The sequence below is a fragment of the Ursus americanus genome, chromosome 22 (assembly GCF_024610735.1).
Source record: "Ursus americanus isolate L20-20 chromosome 22, mUrsAme1.1.p, whole genome shotgun sequence".
Classification (NCBI taxonomy): Eukaryota; Metazoa; Chordata; class Mammalia; order Carnivora; family Ursidae; genus Ursus; species Ursus americanus.
Genome location: NC_142148.1, coordinates 23,221,250 through 23,248,479, shown reverse-complemented (window position 1 = coordinate 23,248,479; position 27,230 = coordinate 23,221,250). Strand labels below are relative to the sequence as shown.

At 40.1% G+C, this 27,230-nt stretch overlaps 1 protein-coding gene across 3 annotated transcripts in view; it reads right to left on the bottom strand.

Moving 5' to 3' along the window:
• The window catches only part of TRPC4AP (transient receptor potential cation channel subfamily C member 4 associated protein), a 67,147-nt gene that overhangs the window by 26,522 nt on the left and 13,395 nt on the right, over nt 1-27,230 (bottom strand). For all 3 annotated transcript variants that reach the window (XM_087853623.1, XM_045806189.2, XM_045806183.2), the window contains exons 2-7: nt 27,087-27,215; nt 24,159-24,275; nt 17,806-17,863; nt 15,216-15,271; nt 12,937-13,065; nt 6,638-6,845 (exon numbers count right to left, since the gene is read on the bottom strand). In XM_087853623.1, coding sequence (XP_087709749.1) covers nt 6,638-6,845; nt 12,937-13,065; nt 15,216-15,271; nt 17,806-17,863; nt 24,159-24,275; nt 27,087-27,215 — 697 coding nt within the window. The remainder of the gene's footprint in view (nt 1-6,637; nt 6,846-12,936; nt 13,066-15,215; nt 15,272-17,805; nt 17,864-24,158; nt 24,276-27,086; nt 27,216-27,230) is intronic.

The following is a 27,230-nucleotide window of genomic DNA, read 5'->3' as shown; positions in this document are numbered from 1 at the left end:
ACATAAAGAATGAAGACTAACTATACAACAAGGGGTTTACTGTGGCCGTTCCTAAGTAGGAGAGGATAGAAATGTTTTTCGGGTTTTTTTTTAAGATTTTATTTATTTGACAGAGAGACAGACAGTCAGCAAGAGAGGGAACACAAGCAGGGGGAGTGGGAGAGGAAGAAGCAGGCTTCCCAGCAGAGCAGGAAGCCCAATGCCGGGCTCGATCCCAGGACCCTGGGATCACGCCCTGAGCCTAAGGCAGACGCTTAACGACTGAGCCACTCAGGCGCCCCATAAATGCTTCTTTTAAAACTATTTCTCTCTAGTTTGGGTTTCCTGTAACAAACATGCACTAGCAGGAAGAAAGAAGTTTTGTTTTTTTTTTTAGGTTAAGAAAGAAACTGAATAATCACCCAACTCTTATTTCCCTTAATCCCATTTTGCTCACAAAAGATGGAAATTCTGATCAGCATAAGAGAACATAATACACTGTGGAGGCAGGGAAATCCAGGGAGTAGATCATGGATCTATCATTTAACCTTCTTTAAAAATAAGGGCTAACATCTCTAAGTATTTGCTTATACATGTATCAAATCTTCCGGGAAGGATAGAAAACACCAGTGGCTACCAAAGGCAAAGAGAATTAGGTCACTGGAAATAAGAGTGTGAGGGGGAAACTTTTCAATGAACACCTTTTTAAATCTGTAGATTCTTTTGAACCACATGAATGCATCATCTAACTGAAAATTACTAAGTAGGTATTCACAATACCAAGATATTACTATTAATTTCGGGAGTATAATATGATGTTGGAGTTATTTTTAAAAAGAGTCACTATCTTGTGGGAACACTGCAACATATGCAGGTTAAAATCTTGTGATATCTGGGATTTACTTCAAAATAATTCAAAGTAAGGTAAGGAGGAGTGAATGGGGATACAGATAAAGAGACACTGACAGCTGAAGCTAGGTGATGAGTAAGTATCATTATAATGTGATATGTGTCATATACCTGTCTCTGTGTGAAGAATTTAAATGAAAAATTTTAAAGTAAAATTCAAAAGAACAATATTAAAGAAAATTCTTCAAAAATCAAATAAATTACAACAAAGTAATTAGTTAGGATTATACAAAGTCATATAAATTCAGTTCCAGCACGGAGCTCAGGAAATAATCTTAGCCCCCTTTCTATCCTCTGTAAATTAGTGACTATATTGTCTGACCTCATTTTTTAAAAAAAAAGCTAATTAAAACTACATTAAAATTAACTTTTCCTCAGAAAGCTGAACACAGGGGTGTCTGCGTGGCTCAGATGGTTAAGCGTCTGCCTTCGGCTGAGGTGTAATGGGGCAGGGGGGGACAGTCCTGGGATTGAGCCCTGAAACGGTTCCCCTGTTTAGCGGGAGAATCTGTTTCTCCCTCTCCCTCTGCCCCTCCTCCCTTCCCCCGTTGTGCTTGTTCACTCTTTCAAATAAATCAAATCTTAAAAAAAAAAGTTGAATACAGAATTACTAGATGACCCAGCAATTCCAATCCTCAGTATATCCCCCAAATCACTGAAAACAGGTGCGCAAACAGATGCACACACGCGCACAGTCACAGCAGCACTACTTCAACTGCCCGAATGGGGAAACAACCCCCATGGCCAGCACCTGAGGAATGCATAAACAAACTGTGGTATACACAGATAACGCATATTATTCAGCCATAAAAAGAAATTAAACACTGATGTGCCACAGCACGGACGTGCCTCAAGAACATCAGGCGACGTGAAAGCAGCAGGATGTAAAAAGTCACATATTCTAGGACCCCATTTACAAGCACCTAGACTAGGTACATGTACAACAAGAAAGCAGGTGGTTGCCAGGGTTGGGGAGAACGGGGAATTTCAGCTGTCTAATGTGCATGCAGTTTCCTTTTGGGGGGTGATGAAAATGTTCTCAAACTAGATGGAGATATGGTTGCACAAACTGTAAATGTACTAAATGCCCTGAATTGCTCACTTTCAGTGGTTTATGTGACATTCACCTCAATTTAAAAAAATACACGGAGAAAGCTTTTTTGTTTTGAGATACCATTTTTTACTTACTGGCTTGACAAACATCAGGAAGTTTAAAAAAGCCCTGTACTGAGAACAACGTACAGGGTAGGGGAAGATGAACCAGTAAAACCTGTGCAGGGTTAATCCGGCAACATCTATCAAAGTGTAAAAGGCAAATATCCAGCACATCATACTCCATACACACGGCTGTTACTTGTAGGAACAAAGATTTTAAAATAAACCAAATTTCCATCAATCGGGGACAGGTTAAATAAATTGTGGTGTGCCCACATATCAGAATACTATGCAGTTGTAAAAAGGAATCACATAATTCTGTATGCACTGCAACAGAACGCTCTGCAAGATAAAGTTAAGTGAAAACAACAAAGGGCAGAAGGGTGCTTATTTTGTACCTACCATCTCTGCAGATCAGGAGGAGCCAATCTCTTTCCCTCCTCCATCCCCCTGACTGGGCATGCAGAGAATTTCTCCGGAGGGACACAAGGGAAAATGTAACAGGGGTGCCACGGGGAAGGGAACAAACTTTCTACTATATACCCACTCTTCTTCTTATTTAAGAAACTTTAGATATGTATTACTTTTTTCCAAAAATAAATAAAACAGTGGTTTCTACATGAAAATCTTCTCAAAGCTGGATTTTTATTTTACGCTCAACCTCTTTTCTGCAGGATGAAGAGCTGCAGTTTCTCTATTCTCAGTCCCTAAGACCTATCCTTCCCATCCTGCACACTCAACACAGCCCTTCCTTCAGATGTGACTGCCCAGCATTCAGGGTTCTGAGACTCCAACCCCCACCCTGGAGATCCTTAAGCCTTTGTGAATCACTCGTCTCTTGAAAAAGTGATCAAAGCTATGGGCTCTGTCCCCAGAAAAAAAAAAATTGGCCCAATTATACTCATCAAATTATACACAACCTCAGGGAACTGGCACCAGGGTCACAGTGTCCTTGTAACTCTGAGGGCCTTACTGGCAGTGATCCACACTACTGGTTAATGTTAAACTGGCTGACAACCGAAACACAACTCAGGATTTCTGCAAAAGCAAACCTTTCCTCTCCTCATATTTGTTAAAACATCAGTATTTTGAAATATTCCCATAAACTTTCCTCTTCAGTTTAGGCCCTGCTTTCCAGCTGAGAGGATTCTGAAGTTGTCCTGGCTCACAGAAATCAGCACCTCTTAGCTGTCACCTATCAATCGATAATTATCTGGCCTGTGGCTTCATCTACATCTCTGACTAAAATCTTGAATGATTTTTCCCCCCGATGAAACCATCTGTTCCCCTCCGAATGGAGAGAAGAACAACTGGTACTTCTGAGAAATCTAAAAAGGGCTCTTACATTTTTTTTATTATATGAGCTCTGGGAAGACAGTATAAATCATTATTTTGCTGGGCAAGAAAACAGCCACAGTTTATTAAAAACAAAAGGAAAACATGTCCACTTTCCATACTGTTATGGTCTGAATTGTGTTCCCTCCCCCAAATTTATGAAGCCCTAATTCATGATATGACTGTGTCTGGAAGACAGGGCCTTCAGGGAGGTAATTAAATGGGGTCATTTAGAGTGGGCCCTAATCCAATAGGGCTCGTGTCCTTATATAAGAAGAGACACCAGGGATTGCTTTCTCTTTGTACATACACAGACGAAAGACCACCTGAGGACACAGTTGAGAAGGCAGCTGTCCGCAAGCCAGGAAGGGAGGCCTCACCAGAAACCAATGCTGTCGGCACCTTGATCTTGAACCTCTAGCCTCCAAAACAGTGAGAAAACGAACTTCTATTGTTTAAGCCACCCAGTTACGGTTTCTTGTTAGGGCAGCCTGAGATGATTATTATACACACCTATATTTAGAAGCATTTAGTACCGGAGTTCAATTAAAGCACAACTTTGTGGACTAAGATCTTTCTCACTGTACTTGTGATTTAATTATGTTCACCTTGGCCTTCCCAGGGCACGTGACTGGAGAAAAATGTGTGTAGGGTGGGGGACAGGGAAACAGGAATTATGGTCAGAGAGCTGGGAAAGGTCAGACACTACATAACATCATGCGCTAAAATACAACATTTACTAAAGCTTCAATCCCAAAGCTATAAGCAGACATCACATGTAGCCACATAGGTATATGAGTGAACCCTGACATTTTATGAAGACTTTCTTTTTGTAATGTCCCAAAACAAAGAAACCTGGGTTTGGGGTTAACTCTCAGTTAATTAAAAAACCAACTGACCAGAATACGTTGTCCTCCAAGAACGATGGGCAATGCTGGTTTCACTTAAGGCAGCTTATAAACAGGTACGTGAAGGTAATCAATACTAACAGGATAAAAATAATCTGCCAGAACAGATTCCTTAAGTGGGAAACTAAGATGAAAGTGACTTAGTGCCTCAGCACACACAGGCATCCAATACTGAACCTTTATGACCCTCAGTTTCCTAAGCTGTGCAATGGGGATGCTAATCTCTATCTCATAGGGCTGCTGGGAGGAGTAAATAAAATCACCTCTAGGTAATGCAGTTAGCTCAATGTTTGCTACACAGCAGGAACTTAACAAACGTGAGCTTTTGTCAGCGTGTTTAAATCAGCTTTAAGGTATAATTTAGTTAAAATTCACATGTTTTTAAGAATGTATATTTTACGATTTGCTAAAATGAGCACTCTTTAAGTCCGAAGAAAGGAAGAAGGAGGGGAAGAAAAGCCTACATAGACCAAGGCAGGCCTTGGATCTATGGATTCAGAAAGAAAAACAAGCCTGGAGGGGGAACCACCAACCTGGCATCCACAGATTCGTGTATTTCTGTTTTTACATATGACTAAAACATGTACAACTATATTCCTTAATACCTAGAAATACAGTTGTGACCATTTGGTGTTCATGACTAAAACTAGAATATTCGCAGAGTTAACGGGGGACTCACTTCAGTAGTTATGAGGGAGGCTGCTGTGCGGCACTCAGCAATTCTGCAGAGCTGGGCCTAGGAATGCACACGTCCAGTGAGCTGGACCTCAGAAACAAAGTACTGTTTTCAAAGCATCATCGGGCTGCCAGAGGGTGATCATGGCTCCCTACTACTGCCTTTTAATGCTAAGTTTTTATTATTTCACCTTGGTTGTTCAGTTAACCCGGGGAGTCTGCTTCTCCCTCTGCCCCTCGCCCCACTCCTGCGTGTGCACGTGCGCTCTCTCTCTGATAAATAAAATCTTAAAAAAAAAAAAAAATCCTACTTCCACTGTTGTCATCTACCTTGGTTCCAGCCACCCCCAACAGGTAACCATTTTCGGTTTCTTGTGCGTGCTTCCAGTTTATCCATACTGTGTACGAGCAAACAAATACATCTGATCGTGTTCCCCCCATCTCTGCTTTACCACACAAAGTATCATACTGTACACACAGCTCTGCATTTTCAACAGTAATACATCTTGGAGATATTTTCCTGAATCACTACACAGAGATCTTCATTCTTTTTTCTTAAAAGCTATACAATTTCCCTTTACATAAATATTCTAGAAATTAAGTGGTCTTGTTTCTAGTCTTTTGTTATTACAACGTTGCAATGAATGACCCTGAATATACATCATATCCTATATATCTATAGGATAAAGGCCCAGAAGAGGCTTAGTGATCAAAAGGTATGTGTATTTGTAATTCCGATAAACAATGGTTCTTAACTCTTCTTCTTCTTCTTTTTTTTTTTAGAGAGATGGGGGGAGGGGGAGAGGGAGCGAAAGAATCTCAAGCAGGCTCCATGCCCAGCATAGAGCCTGACACGGGGTTCCATCTCATGATCCTGAGATCATGACCTGAGCTGAAATCAAGAGTCTGATGCTTAACCAACTGAGCCACCCACATTCTTAACTTTTCTGAGGTTCTGAATCCATTCAAAAATCATGCACCCCAATGTTCACAGCAGCAATGTCCACAATAGCCAAACTGTGGAAGGAGCTGAGATGCCCTTCAACAGACAAACAGATAAAGATGTGGTCCATCTATACAATGGAATATTACTCAGCCATCAGAAAGGATGAATACCCACCATTTGCACTGACATGGAGGGAACTCGAGGGGATTATGCTAAGTGAAATTAGTCAAGCAGAGAAAGACAATTATCATATGGTTTCCCTTATATGTAGAACATAAGGAATAGCATGGAGGACATCAGGAGAAGGAAGGGAAAAATGAAGGGGGAAAAATCAGAGGGGGAGACGAACCATGAGAGACTACGGACTCCAGGAAACAAATGGAGGGTTTCAGAGGGGAGGGGGGTGGGGGGTGGGTTAGCATGGTGATGGGTATTAAGGAGGGCACGTATTGCAATGAGCACTGGGTGTTATATGCAAACAGTGAAGCATGGAACACTACATCAAAAACTAATGAAGTACTGTATGGCAACTAACATAACATAGATAAAAAAAAATCTGATAAAGGTTATGGACTTGGTCCTCTAAAATAATGAACAGATACACACACACACAAAATTTACATACTCTAAGTGGACCCCAGAAGCCTCACATGAATCAATCTCTAGAGATACTGAAAGAGCAGATAATTTACAAAGGGGTGTCAAAATTCTGAAAACGTAGAGACTTTACCTTGGTTGATTTCAGCTGCAGAAGGCCCCAAGCTCAAGCTCTTCTTCTGCTGAGCATTTTTGGCAAGTAGTGTGTGCTTGTCATCATTCCCTGTATCCATCTCTGAAATGGTGACAGCCAGAATCCGGCAGAAATTAGCAAGCTGCTGCTGATCAAAATTGGATACTAAAGAACTCAGATTGGGGACTTCATCTAGTCGAATCATTTCCTACAGGAGACAAAAATAAAAAAATCCCCATGCTCAGGTCACTGGAGACTGGATGCGGTCCTCTTCTGCATTCCCCTAAGAATGGGACTTGGTAGCTACACCACTTAGGTCCAAATTCCAGCTCTGCAAACCGCAGCTGTGCAAACGTAGGCAAGTCATGGAACCTCTCTAAGTCTCTGCTCAACTATCAAATGGGACTAACATACCTTATAGGACTGGTGTGAGGACTAACCGCTTTGAACACCACTGTTCTTATTTCTCTATCTTTGCTCATGTGGCTCATTTTGCCTATTTAAAAAAGAAAAGAAATGCCTACCATGGAAGTTTTATCACTCATAAATTGCCATTCCTGTTACAGATGTTTTCTTTTTAAGAAATAAGATATTTCAAATATAGCTGAAGGCCCCTGTATATTCCTACACAGTTATATCCCCATCTCTCCCGCCAGAGGTAACCATAATTTTGAACTGTGTTTATTACTCCCACACATGTTCTTATATTTCCATAAAAATATATGGTATTAAAACAAAGGAAACCACCAACAAAACTTTTAAAAAGGCAATCTCATGAATGGGAGAAGATATTTGCAAATGATACATCTGATGAGGGGTTAACCTCCAAAATATATATAAAAAACTCACACAATTCGACACCAAAAATAATCTGATTAAAAATGGGCAGAGAACCTGATTAGACACTTTTCCAAAGACCTATAGGAGGCCAACAGACACATGAAAAGATGCTCAACATCAGTGATCATCAGGGAAATGCAAATCAAAACCAGTGAGATATCACCTCACACCTGTCAGAACGGCTAATATTAAAGAGACAGGAAATGACAAGTGTCAGGATGTGGAAAAAAGGAACCCTCATGCACTGCTGGTACGAATGTAAACTGATGCACCCTCTATGGAAAACAGTTGGAGGTACCTCAAAAAATTAAAAATAGAAATACCATACGATCCAGTAATTCCACTACTGGGTATTAACCTCAAGAAAACGAAAACAATAATTTGAAAGATATATGCACCCCTGTTTACTGCAGCATTATTTACAATAACCAAGTACAGAAGTAACCCAAGTGTTCATCCATAGATGAATGGATAAAGAAGACATGGTATACATGTACAATGGAATATTATTCAGCCATAAAGAATGAGATCGTTCCATTTACAACAACATGGATGGATCTAGAGAGTATAATGGTAAGCGAAATAAGTCAGAGAAAAGACAAATACTATGATTTCACTTATATGTGGAATCTATAAAACAAAACAAATGAATAAATAAACCAGAGAAAGATTCAAATACAGAGAACTGGTGGTTATCAGAGGGAGGGGATTGGGGGGAATGGGCAAAATAGGTCTCAAGGGGATGAAGGGGTACAAACTTCTAGTTGTAAAATAAGTCATGAGGATGAAAAGTACAGCATGGAGAATACACTCAATAATACTGTAATAACAATGTATGGTGACATGGTGAGCACAGAGTAGTGTATAAACTCACTGACTCACTATGTCGTACACCTGAAACTAATGTAACATTGCATGTCAATTATACTCCAATAAAAAATAAACTAAAAAATTTAAAAACATAATATTTTCTGTATGCACAGTGTGAATGACACATTATACCTTACTTTTTAGTCAACACTGGTTTTTTGTTTTATTTTAATTTAGGTCACTTCGGACAAGAGAAAGTAATTTTTTTAAAATTTATTTTTAAGTAGGCTCTAGGCCCAATGTGGGGCTTGAACTCACGATCCCAAGATCAAGAGTCACATGCCCTATTTACTGAGCCAGCCAGGTGCCCGTCAACACTGGGATTTAACTACTCTGACAGAAGTAGCTCTAATTCATTCATTTTTCACTGCTTTACTCCGCAACATATTTAACCATACATATATATGTATGTATGTATGTTTAGGTGGACTATAATTTTTCACTATTTGTTGCAATGACCACTCCTATAGGGGTCTCCCTGTGTATGTGCACACGTAACCAATTCTCTAGAGCAAATGATAGCAAGTGTTGTTTTTTACTTTAACGATAATATTTCCAAAGTTTTAACATTAAGCTTAATGTCTGGGGCGCCTGGGTAGCGCAGTCGTTAAGCGTCTGCCTTCGGCTTAGGGCATGATCCTGCCGCTCTGGGATCGAGTCCCACTTCAGGCTCCTCCGCTGGGAGCCTGCTTCTTCCTCTCCCACTCCCCCTGCTTGTGTTCCCTCTCTCGCTGGCTGTCTCTCTGTCACATAAATAAATAAAATCTTAAAAAAAAAAAAAAAGCTTAATGTCTGCTGTAAGTTTTGATATCCTATATAATAAGTTAATGAACTATCCTTTTATTCCTAGATTTTATCATGAATGACTACTGAATTTTATGAAGCGCCTTTTGTTATTTGGTGATATTCTCATTTTTTTTTCTTCTTTAAAATCTGCAAATGTGCAATACATGAGCTTCTCTTCTTTCAAAATATCCTTATATTCCTCAAATAATACCTACTACCCTTCATCTCACTGATTCACTTCCACTGGACTGCGGCTTTCTCTATCACTGCACATACCACAGGATCTTGTGATTACCTGTTCCTCCATCTTTTTCCAAATAAACTCACACTGCCTTGAGGGAGGGGTGTGTCCTTCTTTCTTTCCAGAGCCTTAGCACGTAAGACTTGGTAGCAAGGGTCTCAGTAAATGTGTACTGACCAAGTGAATGAATCCTAGAAGCCCCCACTCTTATTTCTTTCTTTCTTTTTTTTTAAAAATATTTTATTTATTTATTTGACAGAGATAGAGACAGCCAGTGAGAGAGGGAACACAAGCAGGGGGAGTGGGAGAGGAAGAAGTAGGCTCATAGCGGAGGAGCCTGACGTGGGGCTCCATCCCATAACGCCGGGATCACGCCCTGAGCCGAAGGCAGACGCTTAACCGCTGTGCCACCCAGGCGCCCCCTCACTCTTATTTCTGGTAGTGAAGAACAGGAGATTGCTGGGGAGGGGCGAGTTGGGATAGCTTCTTCCATCTTTGCCTTCTTCTTCCCCCAGTACACAACAAATGTTAGCTATTGTTATTAGAGGAAATGGTAACTTTCAGCCCTGTTCTTCTAGCCCTAACTTAGTTTGGGTCAGAAACCAGGTCCCACTGCCCTCCAAGCCCACTTCTTTGTGTTATATTTTAATATTTAATACATACAACATATGTTTTGAAGCATAACCAAGTGAATAGCTATGTGTGCCTCTCCTATCCACCTTCCTGCCTCTCTGCCAGAGGTAACAATCCTGAATTTTTTGTTTTGCTGTTAAAAAAAAAAAAAAAAAAGTTTTATATGTAGGAGTTGAGTTTGCTTATTTCAGAGCTTTATAAAAATGATATCCTAGGGGCACCTGGGTGGCTCAGTTGATTAAGCAACCAACTCTTGTTTTCGGCTCAGGTCATGATCTCAGGGTTGTGAGATCAAGCTCCCCACTGGTACCTCTGTGCTGAGCGTGGAGCCTGCTTAAGATTCTCTCTCTCTCTGTCCCTCCCCTGCTTGAACTTTAAAAAATAAAAATCAAAAAAAGATACTATATACAGTCTTCTGCAACTGACTTCTATCAGTTGCTACGATTTAGCTATGTTGTTGCCGTTAGCAACAGCTTATTCACTTCCACAACTCTATAATATTCATCGTGTGAAGAGAGAAAATTTATCCATTCTCCTGTTGATGGATCACAGATTTGGTTTCAGTTTTTTCTCTGAAACAGTAATACTATAAACATTCTTATGCGTTTCTTGATGTACACGTGCAGAAGTTTTTCTGGGGCGGTGGCTTCCAAACCATTCTGACAAGGTCCAAGAATAAGAAAAAATTGCCATCACAACCCAATAAAACATACATAGGTGAATATATAAATATGTAACAAAAACTTAGAAACAATATCCTTACATGACACACTTAGATCTTTTCTTTTTAGTTGGTAGACCCAATGAATTGATTTCACAAGCTCTCGGCTTTGAAATAGTGTTTTCATTTCTAAGAACGACTGTCCTGGGACTGAGTTTATCCACAAGCATGCCTGGGCATAGGCTACAGGTGACCCAAGCGCAAGAATAATGCCTCAGCCCTCAGGGTAGTACTTCCCTAGGTGCTGGGTCAGAGGGTATGTACATAGTCAACTAGAAAACAAAGAAAGATAAACAGATTCTGCAGAAACAAAAAGGTATCAGCAGTATATAAATGATTCCAATGACACATATTCTTGGGGTGCCTGGGTGGCTCAGATGGTTAAGCACTTGACTCTTAATCTCAGCTCAGGCCTCAATCTCAGGATTGTGAGTTCAAGCTCCATGTTGGGCTCCACGCTGAACATGGAACCTACTTCAAAAAAAAAGCCAAAGAAAGAAAGAAAGGCCAATGATATATATTTTCACCACTTGCGCTCTCTCTCTCTCACTGTGGTCTCGATTTGTATTTCTTTGATCATCAATAGAGTTAAGCATGTTCTATTTATGGATTATTTGTTTCTCTATGAAATGTTTGCTTACATCATTGCCCCCCACTCTTCTGTACCGGGGTATTTGTCTTTTTCTTGCTGATTTGTAAGAACTCTTGATAAATTCTGAATACCAATCCTTTGTCAGTTACATGGGTTACATATATCGTTTCCCAGTTTGTGGCTTGGGTTCCCACTTTATGGTGTCCATCCCCCTTTCAAACTGCACCACGTAACCATGTCTAGCAGAACTCATCACTATTTTTGGTAACACACAAAGAAATGAACATTTCTGGGCACGACGGACAAGCAGGAAAAGTTAGGAAGAAGCAATCCTAGACTCCCGTGCTAAGACTGCCAGGGAATCTGGTGTTTCCGCCCTGGAAGCCCCCTTTCACACACTGGCTAGAGCATACAATTATCGGAAAAATAACAAAGCCTTTTTATCAAAGGGTACAAAGGGTCTGTCTGGGACCTGCACACATCTCCAGTGTGTTCCTACAGACAAAAGGCCACTTGTGCATCTTCCGCCTGTGCATGACAAGCAGGACCCGGGGAAAATGCAGCAGAAAGACAGAAATGAAAGCTGGGCTAACCACAATGCACGTGGGTAGCCTTTTCCTGGCAACAGCAACTCTAAGAGGCTGCTCCTGCCTACTCAGTAGTAAGAGGAAGAAATCTGCCAGCCTGCAATCAACATGGAGGCGTGGAACAAAGACTGGGGAAGGAGGCTCCACATCTTCACAAGCGTTATGCAAAAATCTCATAGAGTGATTATCTAGCAGAGGTCTATGGGTGTGTTTTTTGGGGTAAGTTCCTGATGATAATTTTTTAATTTAGTGTTTCATTTCAATCACAGTTGTTTGGTTTTTTTCTTTTTTTTCCTTTTGTAAGTAAGCGTTTCACCCAACATGGGGCTTGAACTCACAACCCTGAGATCAAGAGTCCTATGCTCTGCTGACTGAGCCAACCAGGCACTCCTTTGTGTGTTTTTTTTAAAAGCATATTCTGGATCTTTTGGATGTCCATCTTACAACCAAAGTGGCAGGATGTCAGTGCTCACATCTGTGTCCTCAATGCTGGTATCAATTAAACTTTAACAGTTGAAGACTAATGAGAATAAACAGAAGTGGACTTAATACGTAAAAGTCGAACATCCCCACCCAGGGGAACATATACTAATGAAGGAAGGTTTCACAGCATTCAAATAAAGAAAAATGGCAAGAAAATGGAGTCATCACACAGCATACAGCAGTGCAAGTATGCTCTGAAGACCTTGCATCATAATGATTAGTGAGGGGTAATTTGATTTCAGCAAAGTAACATTAGCCATCACATTAAATTCACAAAGTCAATCTGAACTTTTGAGTCTTATCATTAGATTGATTTCAATTTATATACTGGTTTGGGTTTTACCGTCATTTAAAAACCATCAGAATAAGGAGTATGACCTAGTTTTGTACTTGAATATATTTAAGTAAAAAAAAAAAAAGTTAACACTAGGAATATGGAAGAATTTTCTTTCAAAAGAGCTCTGTACATCATTCAGGTTTGAGAATCCAATTGTCTGAGATACCCTCCCCCGTCTGGTCAACGACCTGCTAGAAAACATAGCTCACCTTTTTAACACCCAAAATGTCTTCAATGAGGGTTGCTGTTTGTAAGAATGTTTTCTTACTTGTCATCAATGTAAACAGGAAGATCACAAAGTCATTCTTTTCTGCCAAACGCTTTGTAACTCCTTCCGTCTATCACAAGGGAAAAAGAAGACAAAAGGCAAAATAGGTTATAACCACAAAATAAAACATGAAAAGCAAGGTATCCCCTTCCAGAAACTGAAAAAGCAATTCCAAGCTATATCAGGAATTCTTGGCAGGGGCCTTAAATCACTAAAACTATATACAAAACATTGTGTGCAAATGCATTTTGGGGGGAGGGGTTTTTTCATGGTAGGTTCATCATAGGTTCTTGACCTACTATCTGCCTAGTAACTAAATGAGGACCTACAAACTAGCATCCAGTAAGCCAAGTTTTATTTGGCCAGCAGTACATTTTAAATTTGGAATGTAAGTGTCTTTAGGCAGGATATGCTTACTCCAGGTCAGCCACAATTTGCACAAGTTTCCACCCCAAAGCGGCACCATCAGACATTTCTTGGTTTCTGCCTAATTCCTGGAATTAAGCCAGATCAGCACAGACTTGGGCCATATCATCCTATGTTCTTCACATTTTGTTTCCTTCTCTTTCTTTCCTTTTTCTTTCTTCCTTTCTTTCTTGCATGAACTGTGTTTTGCTGGAATATTATTAACATTAGGTGTCATTAATAACAAACACCCTCAACAAACTAATGACTATATGGATGTTGCCAATGATGGAGTCATTACGTCATACACATGTCATCTCCTAAAATAAGGACAAGTTCTTACTGACCTTAGTTGCAAGAGTAGTTGTGTGTTAGCTGGACAGTTAACTTTTATGTTATTGGTCTGTCTGTGCCTATCTGTCCGCTAGCTACACGTGGCTACTGAGAACCTGAAATGTGGCTAAGTCTGAACTGAGATGTGCTCTAGGTATTAAAAAATCACTGGATTTTGAAAGCTTAGTACAAAAAAGGAGGTAAATATCCCATTAATAATCACTTATATTATTTACATGTTGGAATACTCTTAATATACTATGCTAAATAAAATATATTATTAAAATTAACCTCACCTATTTCTTCCCCTTCTTTTCTTCCTTTCTAAAAAAATGTGGCTATAAGGAAATTTAAAATAATCTAAGTGGTTCACGCTGTATTTTTGTTGCATGGCTCTGTTACAGATGCTGAACTGTGTAAGTGCTGAACCTACTTCCCTAGTTGTGTTGGCTGATAAGAAACTTGAATTCCAATCTGTGTCCCATCCAGACATGCGACAGATGATTTTTTAGTCAGCCCAATTCCTGAATACATGTTATGCCCTCACCTTGTTCTATACTTTTCTTTCTTACCTACTTCTAAATTTATGACTTATGATCTTGGTAGATTTTACCGCTACAAGAACTCCTGAAATCTCTTTCTGCATGAGTCAAGAAATGCAACGGAATCAAATGTTCCACTGTATTTCATAACATACAGGTTTTGCTTCTATAGGAGCATTTCCTTCCACAGGATTATTCCATTCTGGTGTGTATTACGTGCACTGCGTACAGGTGACCACATATGCCCTTAAAAGACAGGTACTGTGTCTGACAAAAACTAGCACTTGTATGTTGCTTTACAAAGTGCTTTCACATCTATCATCCCACTTAGTCCTCACAAGCCTACGATGCTAGTAAGGTTACCGACTGCACCCTACAGATAAGAAACTAAAGCTCAGGGAGGTGAATTAATAAGCACTGAGCCAGGAGCCAGAACTCCAAATCCAGTTCTAGTACTAAGTGCTAGGCTTCTTCCTTTCTACCAAATTGCTCTTTTATTCACCATTCTTTCCTTTTCAGGGGTCAACCAGGCAGAGTCTCCTGCTTAATACATTGGTGGGGCTTCTGGTTCCGGTTTTGTTTTCTAACAAGGAAAATGAAGGAACAGAAATAATAAAGAGGAATCTTAAAGGTTACACACACTCTTCCGGTATATGTATCCACTTGATAAATGATTGTTCAGTGTCTGCTTGGACACCTCCAGGGCTAAAGGAGATCACTACCTGCTAGAGCAGCCCTAACTCTTAATAATTTCTATGAAATTCTGCCTCCCCACAACTTCCGCCTGCTGGTCCTGGTTCACAGGCCCACACAAGTAAGTCCAATTCCCGCATGTCTGAGAATAGGTCTCACATCCACCACCCCCACTTTAACTTTCCCCTCTCAAGCACTGCAGATGTGGTGGGCACATAAATGGGGCCCCAAGGGCAGGCGTACTTACACAGACACATGTATTATACAGGATGCTCAAACAGTCCTTGGACATTTCATCACTTACTGAAAGTGAAGGGGGAATAATTGGTTATTTTTCTCACTGAAAAGATGGCATAATAGAATTAAATTTTCTGAACCTAAGAACTGTTCCTCACAATCCCCTCCAAGATGATTACTTTCCTTTTAGCATACCTCTTTCCAGTCCTTGCTTACCAAAGATTTTCATGGTGCTCATCAGACCCTACAAACCAATCTGTATACTGATTTTTGGTTTGATACAGTAGCCGTTTTCTTCTTAAGCTCCACAGTCTTCATACTTTCAACCTATTGTGGTGTCATCTCTCAATAGCCATGTTCCCTTTGTAGTTTGCTTAGAATATATCCAGGGCTTGGGGGGCATTTTTGCTATTTAAATAGACTAAAAACAAACAATTTAATATATATATATGTACCTTTTTCTGCTTTTGTTGCATTGGTTCCTCAAGATACATTTCCAAAAGCAGAAGTGCTAGAATCCAAAGTATAAGCTTCCTGATTGTACGTTATAAATTTCCACTGAAGGTTCTACTACCAGCAAACACAAGTATCATTTTTATTGAAGACTCACAAGTGTGTTTGTTTTTGTTATTTCTGTTGGGGAAATGTCTTTTAACGCCTGACCTATTAACTCCAACAAAGAACTAGCTACTTCTCTGTGAGCAGTAACGGGGGAATACAACAAAGGAAACAATTTTTATGACCCCTGAGCCTGGAGAGGATAAAACTGAGTATGAACCATCAATGTAATGCTTGGCATTACTTTTATTTTTAAGAACTATTTCCATTCATTCCTATGCTGCCACAAACTCAATGTTAGGTCTCCCTCTGAGATGTCAATGGGCAGCCCTGCCAAGCTAGCTTGACCAGAAGGGTTATCTGATATAATCTGGAGACAATGCAGATGTCCCTTATCACTACCTTTCAACCTGTGGGGGCTTTTTTGTTTATCTCAAGACTTCAGAGCAGGTTGGAATACCAGATCAGTGTATCTCTGCATTTCTAGACCTTTCATTTTCAAAGGGAATTGCAACTAACTCATTCATCAAATATTTATTCAGCATCTACTCAAGATCAGATAAAGAATACACAGTGGTTAGCAAAAAAATAAAATAAGACAAAGTCTCTAAACCCAGTAGGAGAAAGAGAGAATAAACCCACCAACAATTACAAGATGCTACTTGCTATCAGTGTACACAGAGAACACGAAGAACCAATTTGATAGAGTACAAAGCTGAGACATCAAAGATGAATATGAATCTTCTTAACCACTGCTGCACATACAAATGAGGCCTTACATAATATGTTTTGTTTGAGTTAAGGGGGGAGTTTTTTTTAATTTAAAAAAGTATGTATTTTTCCCTTTGCCTCATTGCATCCGAGAGAGCAAGATGGGTCTCCAGCAGCTCTCCTGGAGAAACATCCTAGGAAGTTTGCCCAGGGTTCTCCTCCTTGCCACCTATGCTCAAACTGGTAGTCTTATCAGGAAATACAGCCTCAATATGGGCCACCAGTATTTCTGTCAGTACATGAAGGAGACAGGCTTCATTAAGTTGGATTAGGTGAACTTCTCTGAATGGGTCATCCAAGATACCTACCTTAACGCTAGCTCATTGTATATAAAAGAAAAATACTTCAACTAAAAAAATATGTATGTGATGTTTGTAGAAGCGCATTCATCAAATGTTAAAAGTAATTTCTGGCATGTATGTATGTATGTATGTGTTTTTTGTGATCTCTGGCTGTCCCAGAGTACTCTTAATTTTTTTTCTTAATACAGAATACCTAAAAATAGTATTTGTAACATGTATAAGTTATAAAAAGGAATAATAGAATAATACCCACAGACCCAACACCCAGCTTAAGAAATAATGTGCTACCAAAACACTTTGACTTTCTAACCTTTACCATTTCTGGTAATGACTAAACTTTTTACCAAGAGCACATATCACCCTTACAACAACAAATATATACTTTTTAAAATAAAACAAACAAATGATCTTACCAGGTTATTCATTACTCCCTCAATTAACTAGATAGGAAAAATAAGAATTTCCAGAGAAAACACAAAAGCTGGGCCATGGACTATTAGAAACTACAACGATGCAATTCTTTTAGCCCAGTGGCTTTCACGCTTTTTCGTTTAAAGCCCCAGATCTGGGGCGCCTGGGTGGCGCAGCGGCTAAGCGTCTGCCTTCGGCTCAGGGCGTGATCCCGGCGTTATGGGATCGAGCCCCACATCAGGCTCTTCCACTATGAGCCTGCTTCTTCCTCTCCCACTCCCCTTGCTTGTGTTCCCTCTCTCGCTGGCTGTCTCTATCTCTGTCGAATAAATAAATAAAATCTTTAAAAAAAAAAAAAAAAAAGCCCCAGATCTGTATTTCTATCTAGTACAAAGTGAAGAGAGAGAGCTCTTAGGTGGGGGTGGAGAGCGTATGCTGCCGCTGAATGGAAGGCAGACCCTCACTGTTGAGCGAGGAGGGGAAAGAAGAGAAGCCCCTGGAACCACATCACACCAGCAAGCTGGGAAAGGAGGACCAGTGGCTCGCAAGTATACTTACTTTTCAGTTTCTGTCCCCGGATAGAGATTGTAGGCCTCATAAGAATTTCTACAAGGAGCTATATATTAAAAAAAAAAAAAAAAAAAAAGAAAAGAAAAGAAAAAGGAAACAAAGAAAAGAATATTGGGTAAAATCTTCAAAATTAACTCCAAGCAAGCACAACTTATAAAACAATCTTTTGCCATGACAACTGATGACCCAGATATCTGTCATAGTACTAAAAGACCCTCTGCTTCCCAACACATCCAGAAGGCAGTGAGGCTCGCAGGAATGAGCACTGTACCAAGGGTCAGGAAACCTCAGTCACAGCTCAGCCACCTAGTCCCCATGTCAACTTGGGCAAGTCAGTGTCCCTCCATGGCCTCAGCTTTGTCATTTAAAAAAATAAGCATGTTGGACTACATCATCTCTGGGATCCAATTTGGCTTTAATTTTTTAGAAGCTACAGAATGTCATCACTAGGATTCCTCTCTTTTGCTTTAAGAACATTTATGTTCTTTTACAGACATAAATTAATAAAACAGAATCTCAAAAGACACACCTATAAACTGTTAATACAGATTTCTATGGGGGATAGGGATGATATACATTCATTTTTCATTTTATATACTTTTAATACAACACATAATTTTTTGCTTAAACTCTTTACAATAAGAATGCATTTAAAAACCCATTCTGGTGAGACAAAGGACAGGTTATTATGAGAAAAGGGTCAATCCATCGGGAAGATTAACAACTATAAATACATGCACCTAACAACAAAGCCTCGAAATACATGAAGCAAAAGCTGACAGAAGTGAAGTAAACAGACAATTCAAAAATAACAGACACTTCAATATCCTGCCTTTAATAATGGACAAACAACTAAGCATCACCAAAGAAATAGGAAGACTCGAACATAATAAACCAACAAGCTCTAATAGACGTTTACAGGACAATTTTGCCTAGCAAAGAATATACATTCAACTCAAGCACACGTGCAATATTTACCAGGATAAATCACATATTAGACCATAAAACAAGCCTCATAAATTAAAAGGCACTGAAACTATCAAAGCATATTCTCCAACCACAATGAAATAAAATTAAAAATTAATAACAAAAAAATCAGGGAAATTCACCAATGTGTATAATTAAAAAACAAATCCTAATAATCAATGAGTCAAAGAAGAAATCACAAGGAAAACTGGAAAATACTTGGAGATAGATGAATACAGTAAAACTTATGATACAGCTAAAGCAGTGTTTAGAGGGAAATTTATAGTTCTAAGTGCCTATACTTAAAACAACAAAAAAGAATAATCTCAAACCAGTAACCTAATCTTTCACATTGAGACAGTGGAAAAGGAGGTAGAAACCCAAAGCAAGCAGAAAAAAAGGAAAAAAATAAGAATTAAAGTAAAAACTAATTTAGTAAAGAATAGAAAATAACAGAAAATCAACTATATCACCACTAACCATACAGAGAACAAAAATTACCTTTCTTCTGAGGGACACTTTTAACCACTATGTAAGAAGTACACTAAGCATCTTCGTATACAAAGCTTCATCTCATTTTGACTTACACCTTCATGAGAGATTTACAGAAATGTAAACAAGGCAAAATGGGTAATGATTTTTAAGGTTTAAGGCATACTACACCATTTTCAAAAGAGATGCCTCACTTCTCACAATCATCCAAGGTGTAAAATGCTCAACCACACAGAATATAAATTCACTTCAAGTGGAAGATGAACTAAGTCAATGAATAAATTAAAAGTTCTTGAATGCCAAGCTATGGATTACACCTGGCCCACAGACATTTCATTTGGTCCACACCTACTGAAAAGCTGGGAGAAGTTACCCGTAAGAGTCTAGATTTCCCACATCCCCCAGGGCAACAGCAATCAATGGGCATGAAAGAGTCATTTCCCCCATCAAAGGGGCCACACTCTCCACTTCTCCGCAGTCCCTGTAGGCATTTAATTTACACAGATCATCTGACTTGGGCCTCCGTTGCTCTAGTAAGTTACCCACCTGACCCTGTACGCATCTGACTTTGCAAACTCGAGGATACACTTTTCACTGTCACGTCAGCGTTGACAAAGGGGTGGCCTAACCAGCAGCACTCCCAATTATTCCAATTCGGCTGAGCTTTGGGCAGCATACTGAAGAGAGGGTTACTTTGGGCCTTGCTAGTGACTGGCAGAGGAAGAACTAAAGAACTCGGTCTCAAAAATACCTTTAGGAGCAAGATGACAAGGGAGTTCAACAAGAACAAATGCACCCAAGTTAAGGTAGGTGAAGAGAAAAAGGACCCAAGCTAAAGCTCGTATTTATGAACAGGCTGAAGTTCCTGGAGAAGCTCATCTTCTCCAAAGCAGACCAAAACCTCACAAAATCAAGAAACTTTGATGCAAAGATGTCCCTGACAGGCATCTGCAACAGAAAACCGCATTTTCACTGCCAACAGACATCAGGCTAGAGACCCACATTATTCTTTTTTCCTCCCATAAACTGGTTTCCATTAAATAAATTTTGGGACGCCTGGGTGGCTCAGTCAGTTAAGCAGCTGCCTTCGGCTCAGGTCATGATCCCAGGGTCCTGGGACTGAGTCCCACATCGGGCTCCTTGCTCAGCAGGGAGCCTGCTTCTCCCCCTGCTTGTGCTTTCCCTATCTCTCTCTCTCTGATAAATAAATAAAGTCTTTCCCCAAAAAATAATAAATAAATTCCTTGATGAACAATTCAGAGGTGAAGGGTCCCTCAAGCTGGCCATTAAGTCCACGCTACAGGACCACTGGAGCTGCTGAGGAGAGGCAATGCTGAGCGACAATTAGGAAATAAAGGCTAAGGCTGACGCTATGGGTCCAAACGTGTAACACTCCATCTTTACTTTCATGGCAAAGGGCTCTTTAAGGAAACAGTTTTTAAACTGCAATATAACATACCAACATAGCAGAGTATAACCCATAAACATAAAGCTCCAGTTTTTACAAAGTGAACATCATTCCTATACAGTCACCACCCAGATCAAGGACAGATATGGGGAAGGGGGGAGTAGGATCCCAGTCCCTCACTCATTACATGGTGCAAAAATTTAAACGTATGCGATAAAAACTTTAAAATATTACAAAGAAATATAGACCCAGTTTATAATCCAACAGTGGGAAAAGCAAGAAACAAAGCTCTGAAGCCATAAAAGGAAAGACTGAGCAATCTGATAACCTAAAAAGTAAACCCTCCGACACTTAAAAGTACCATAAACAAAGTCAAAATTCATTTCTCAAACTTAGAGAAATAAAAATACAACACATATAACAAAGGACCTTTAAAAATTGAGTAATCTCAAAGTGCTACCATCTAAATGTTTGTGTCCTCCCAAAATTCACATTAAATCCTAATGCCAAATGGGATAGCATTAGGCAGTGGGGCATTTGGAAACTGATTAGGTTTGGAGGGCAGAGCCCTCATAAATGGGATTATGTCCTTCCAAAAGAGGCTCCTGAGAGATCCCTAGCCCCTCCTACTACAGGAGGACACAGTGAGAGGCTGGCAGTCTGCAACCTGGGCCTTCCCCACACACTAAATCTGCCAGTGCCATGACCACAGAAATCCCAGCCTCCGGTACTATGACAAATAGATTCCTGTTGCTTAGAAGTTACCCAGTCTGTGGGGCGCCTGGGTGGCACAGCGGTTGAGCGTCTGCCTTCGGCTCAGGGCGTGATCCCGGCGTTATGGGATCGAGCCCCACATCAGGCTCCTCCGCTATGAGCCTGCTTCTTCCTCTCCCACTCCCCCTGCTTGTGTTCCCTCTCTCGCTGGCTGTCTCTATCTCTGTCAAATAAATAAATAAAATCTTAAAAAAAAAAAAAAAAAAAGTTACCCAGTCTGTGAAAGTCCTTAACAGCAGCCCAAACAACTAAGACAGAAAATCAGTAAGAGAAAGACCTGATAATCAAACCGAAAAGGATGCAAAAGCTACGAAGAGAAAACTGGCAGAAAAGGAACTACTTATAAACACACGAAAAGATATTCAATCCCACTGACAGAAGAATGCAAATTTTAAAAATTATGAAGAGAATACATAAAGTACTCTCAGAATGCATAATAACACAATCCAATTTAAAAATGGGAAAAGGAGGAGCGCCTACGTGGCTCAGTCAGTTAAGTGGTGGACTCTTGATTTTGGCTCAGGTCGTGATCTCAGGGTTGTGAAATCAAGCTCCGGGTCAGGCTCTGCACTCAGCAGGGAGTCTGCTTGAAGAGTCTCTCCCTCTGCCCCTCTCCCACCATGAGCTGTGAGCAGGCTCTCTAAAATAAATAAATCTTTTTAGGGGCTCCTGGGTGACACAGCGGTTAAGCGTCTGCCTTCGGCTCAGGGCGTGATCCTGGTGTTACGGGATCGAGCCCCACATCAGGCTCCTCTGCTATGAGCCTGCTTCTTCCTCTCCCACTCCTCCTGCTTGTGTTCCCTCTCTCGCTGGCTGTCTCTATCTCTGTCGAATAAATAAATAAAATCTTTAAAAAATAAATAAATAAATAAATAAATCTTTTAAAAAAAAATACGAAAAGAAGGTATTTTCTAAGGAAGACACACAGATGGCTTATAAACACATAAAAAGATGCCCAACACCAAGAGCCACCAAGATAATCAGCATCAAAAGCAGTGAGATACCACTTCACGCCCACAAGGATGGCTTAACCGAAAAACACAGATAACAACAGATGTTGACAAGGATGTGGAAAAATTAGAACCTGCATACACCATAAGTGGGCATGTAAAATGGTGCAGCTGCTCTGAAAAACAGTCTAAAGGGTCCTCAAAAGATTAAACTTAAGAGTTACCATACGACCCAGCAAACCCACTTCCAGGTATACACCCCAAATTAATAAAAATGTCTGTTCACAAAGCAGTGGGGCACAAATGTTAAGAGCAGCATTATTCTTAACAGCTAAAAGGCAGAAGCCCAAAAGTCCATCAGCTGACAAACAGATACACAAAATGTGGTCTATCCATCCATACAATGGAACATTCTTCAGCCATAGAAAGGAATAAAGTACTGATACATGCTACAACATGGATGAACTTGAAAACATTAAACTAAGTAAAAGAAGCCAGTAACAGAAGACCACATATTACATGATGCCATTCAGATGAAATGTCCAGAACAGGGATATCTACAGAGATGGAAAATAGAGTAAACGTTGCCTATGACAGGGGTATATAGGGGAGTGATAGCTAAAACATATGGAGTTTTTCCTGGGGTGATAAAAATATCTTAAAATTGTGGTGATGGTTGCACGTATCTATGAATTTACCAAAAACCACTGAATTGTATACTTCAAATGGGTGAATTGTATGGTATGTGAACTATATCTCATTAAAGCTTTTTAAGAAACTGAAGAAATACCATTTTTCTATCAAGTTAATAAATACTTAAAATTTACTTAAAATGTACCATTTGGTAAAGGCGGCTACTGGGGGCTGGTAATGTTCCATTTCATGATTTGGGTGTAGCGACAAAGGTGAAATTATTTTGTGATAATTACTGGTATACTTTTCTATAAGCAAGGCTTCAATAACACAGTCCATAAAAGCACACATATATACACTGTGTTGGTGATGGTGCAGATCAACAGACACTCTTATACTTTGCTACTGGGGATGTAAGCTGATAAAACCTCTTAGGTATATAATTAATGAGTTTATAAACAATAAAGCACACATAAGTTTTGATCCCACAGGTATATACTCCCATGTACAAAAGCCTTTACTGCAACCTTACTGTAAAAGGAAAGATGTGAGAAAACTCTAAATGCCCTTCAATTGGGGCATGGGTAAAAAAATTATGATATAATTATACCAGGGAATACTATATAGCTATTTAAAATAATAAGGCAGATTTACATATACAGAATCTACCCCCAAGCTAGAGAATTTACATGGAAAAAGCAAGGTACAGAGCAGTGTATCTATCTGTATACGGGGTATGCCACCTCTATGTGGGGAGAAAATAAACCTAAGGTGAGGACAGTGGGGGTTATTTACACACACACACACACACACACACACACACACACACACATTACCACAGAACATCTCTGGAGGGACACAGAAAAACTAGAAATCACAGCTGCCTCTGAGAAGGGGATGGGGGATAGGAGACACGCCTTCCATTTTGTGAAGAAAAAGGTGGATATATTATTAACTCAAATAAATCAATTCTTCTCCTGTAAAAGCTATGGTGCTTCAACACAGGAGAGGGCCCCTGAGCTTCTGAAGACTATAAATTCTGAAATGTCTCGTTTCTCCCATTTCAAGAGTTAAATATTCAAGCGGTTAAGCTGTAGTAATAATGACCAACTACTTACATCAACACCTCCAAACAGGTCAAAAATATAAGTATTTGGATAAGTGGTTTCTTGGGTAAGTTTCCTCTCTTCAGTAACAAATGCCATAGCCTCCATGGAGAGAAGAGGAGAAATTTCCTAATTTAAAAAAAGTATACAGACAGACTTTCAGTTTTAGTATCCAAGAGGAACCACGCACCAAAACATCAGTTTACATTTTAGTCACAACCTGAATGCCCATGAGCCCAAAGATAGCCCCCAATGAACCACAAGAGAAACAAATAATAATCTTACAGAAAAGCTAATATGACGATCAAAATCTGAATAGTAACAATAGCTCACTTATTTAATGCTTATTATGTACCCGGTACGGTTCTAAGTACTCCATGCATGACTCCTTTTAATTCTCACAAACCTACAAGATAACAGTAATTTATCATCCCAACTTTATAGATAAGCAAACTGAGATACAAAGAAGTTGTCAAGGTCACACAGCTGGTAAGTAACAGAGCCAGGATTTAAATCTAGGAAGTCTGGCTCCAGAGTTTGCTCTTACAGAAGAAAAAGGAACTATCTGGGGTGAAGTATTTGGTGGGAAGAATCCAGGACCCTACTATTAGGCTCTCTCTTCAGAGATCTTGAGGGAAGATGGCACACGATGGGCTAGAGCAGTGGTTCTCACACAGTGGCGAACATCAGAATCACCAGAAAGACCTGTTAAAACCCATACTGCTGAGTCCCACCTGCAGAGTCTCTGATTCAATAGGCCTGGGGTGGGGCCTGAGAACGTGCATTTGTAACAACCTCCCCAGCGCTGCTAATATTGCTGGTCCAGGCACCACACATCAAGAAAAAGCAGAACTCGGGGCACCTGGGTGGCACAGCGGTTAAGCGTCTGCCTTCGGCTCAGGGCGTGATCCCGGCGTTCTGGGATCGAGCCCCACATCAGGCTCCTCTGCTATGAGCCTGCTTCTTCCTCTCCCACTCCCCCTGCTTGTGTTCCCTCTCTCGCTGGCTGTCCCTCTGCCGAATAAAATAAAATAAAATCTTTAAAAATAAAAAAAGAAAGAAAAAGCAGAACTCTTACAGATAACCTGTAACATGCTGGGCACTGGGGTTTGATACTTTAGCCCATCTAATCCTTAAAATAATTCAATGAAGTGAGTATAGTTTTACTCATTTTATACGTGAAAAGCAAAATCACAAAGCTGCCCAGGCTCACGTAATTAGTGACTGAACCATTTACTAAAGACTGAACCACTTTCTCTGGGTCTCATTTTTCTCAACTATAAAACTAGGATGTAATTCCTGCTGGCAACATAGTACAGTGGAAGCTGGTCTTAGAGGAAGACGAAGACAAATCTGGGCTCATCATGTGACAGCCACAGGCTTTGGGTGGGTTATTGCTGAGGCTGTTCTTTCACAACTGAAAAAGGGAATTGTAGAAGACATCTGCGTTTGCTTGCCCACTATCTCTTTATCTCTTCTTCAAGTAAAAGCCCCATTTCCTTGGGGGAAAGGCCCCTCCCCACTTTCCACAGAGTTCTGCTGGGGTTGCCACCAAGCACCAGGAGCAGGTGACCAGGCTTGGCCAATAGTCTCTCATCCCCCTCACCTCGGTGGCTGGCCCAAGTTGTAGAAATGTCACCTTACAGCTGTGATTACATGGAGGAACATGAGGCCACACACAGATGTCAAGGTAAGAAAGTACAGCTTAACCCTGTTCAGCCCCTGAATTCACACATATGCTCTCCAGTTATGCGAGACAATAAAGGATCTTTTTTGCTAGTCTGAGTGGGTTACTGTCACTTGCAATCAAAAGTACTCTGGACTAAAACAAGTATACCACGCATGTCAGAGTTACCATAAGAATTAAATAATCCTTGTACACAGGCTTCAAAGAAGCATGTGTTGGATGAATAAAGAAATAGTGATCATGCATCAAGAGCAAGTATTCACAAATGTTAATTTCTCTCTTTCTTCTACCCCACATTCAGAGATTTTGCAGGAATCAAGTGTAATAATGTACAATTCCTTGCAAAGTTTTCAAACAAATGTAAAAGACTCTATTTCTATCCCATTCAGACTATATTAAGAATACAAAACACCTTTTTTAAATTAAATAAACTTTTATTTGGAAATGATTTTCAATTTATGGAAAATTTGTACAGACAAAACATCTCTTCTTAAAGGGAAAGCTTATTTGCTGCCTACTATATTTTAGAATGACTTATGTGATATAATAATCAAAACTTTACCTCTGAAGAACATTATATCAAGTTTCATTATGATCAACTATAACTTGCATGGGTTTTAACTGCAGCTAGTACTGGTGATCTAAATTCAAATTTGGACCTATCTCCCAAGCTAAAGTTTGGATACCATAACTCCAGACCTACTGAACCTGAAACTCTGGGCGGGCGCGTGGGGGCCAGCACTGTTTTACCAAGCCTTCCAGGTGATTCTGATACACACTCAAGTTCGAGAACAGGTGCCTTAGCATCTCTCTGCACTCTTCCATCCCTCTCCCAACCATCAACCCCAGTTCCTTCATCTTATGTTGGTCATAATGGATCGACAACCACAAGGCCACTTCCTTGAACCTTTAGCAACATGGGAGTTTTAAAACTCCTGCTCAAGAAGAATGTCATCACAATCCCGGGACACAGTGTTGGCCTCCCGAATTAAGCAAGCACTGCCACAAAACAAGTGTGAATAAAGCCCAGAAGCACAGACACAGGAACTTAATGGGGATTATCTCTGGGTGGTGGGATTACAGTTGATTTTTATTTTCTTCTTTGCACTTTTTCTGAACTTCCCAAATTTTCTACAGCTTACACATTAAAAACAGGCTATTTTAAAAAGTACATACACTGAAGGAGAAAAAAAACACACATCGTGTCACCTGGAGGCTTTGAATGCAGCCCTCCCAAAGCCCCTAAGAGTTACCTTGAGGATGTTTTGGCACTCAATGAAGTCACTGTGGAGGTGGCTGGTTGCATACAGCTTCAGGAGCAGCTGAGGAATTCCACTCCACTTGGACTGTTTGTCCCTCTCTGCCAAAAATGTCTCCGTGAACTGTGAGTCAAAAGA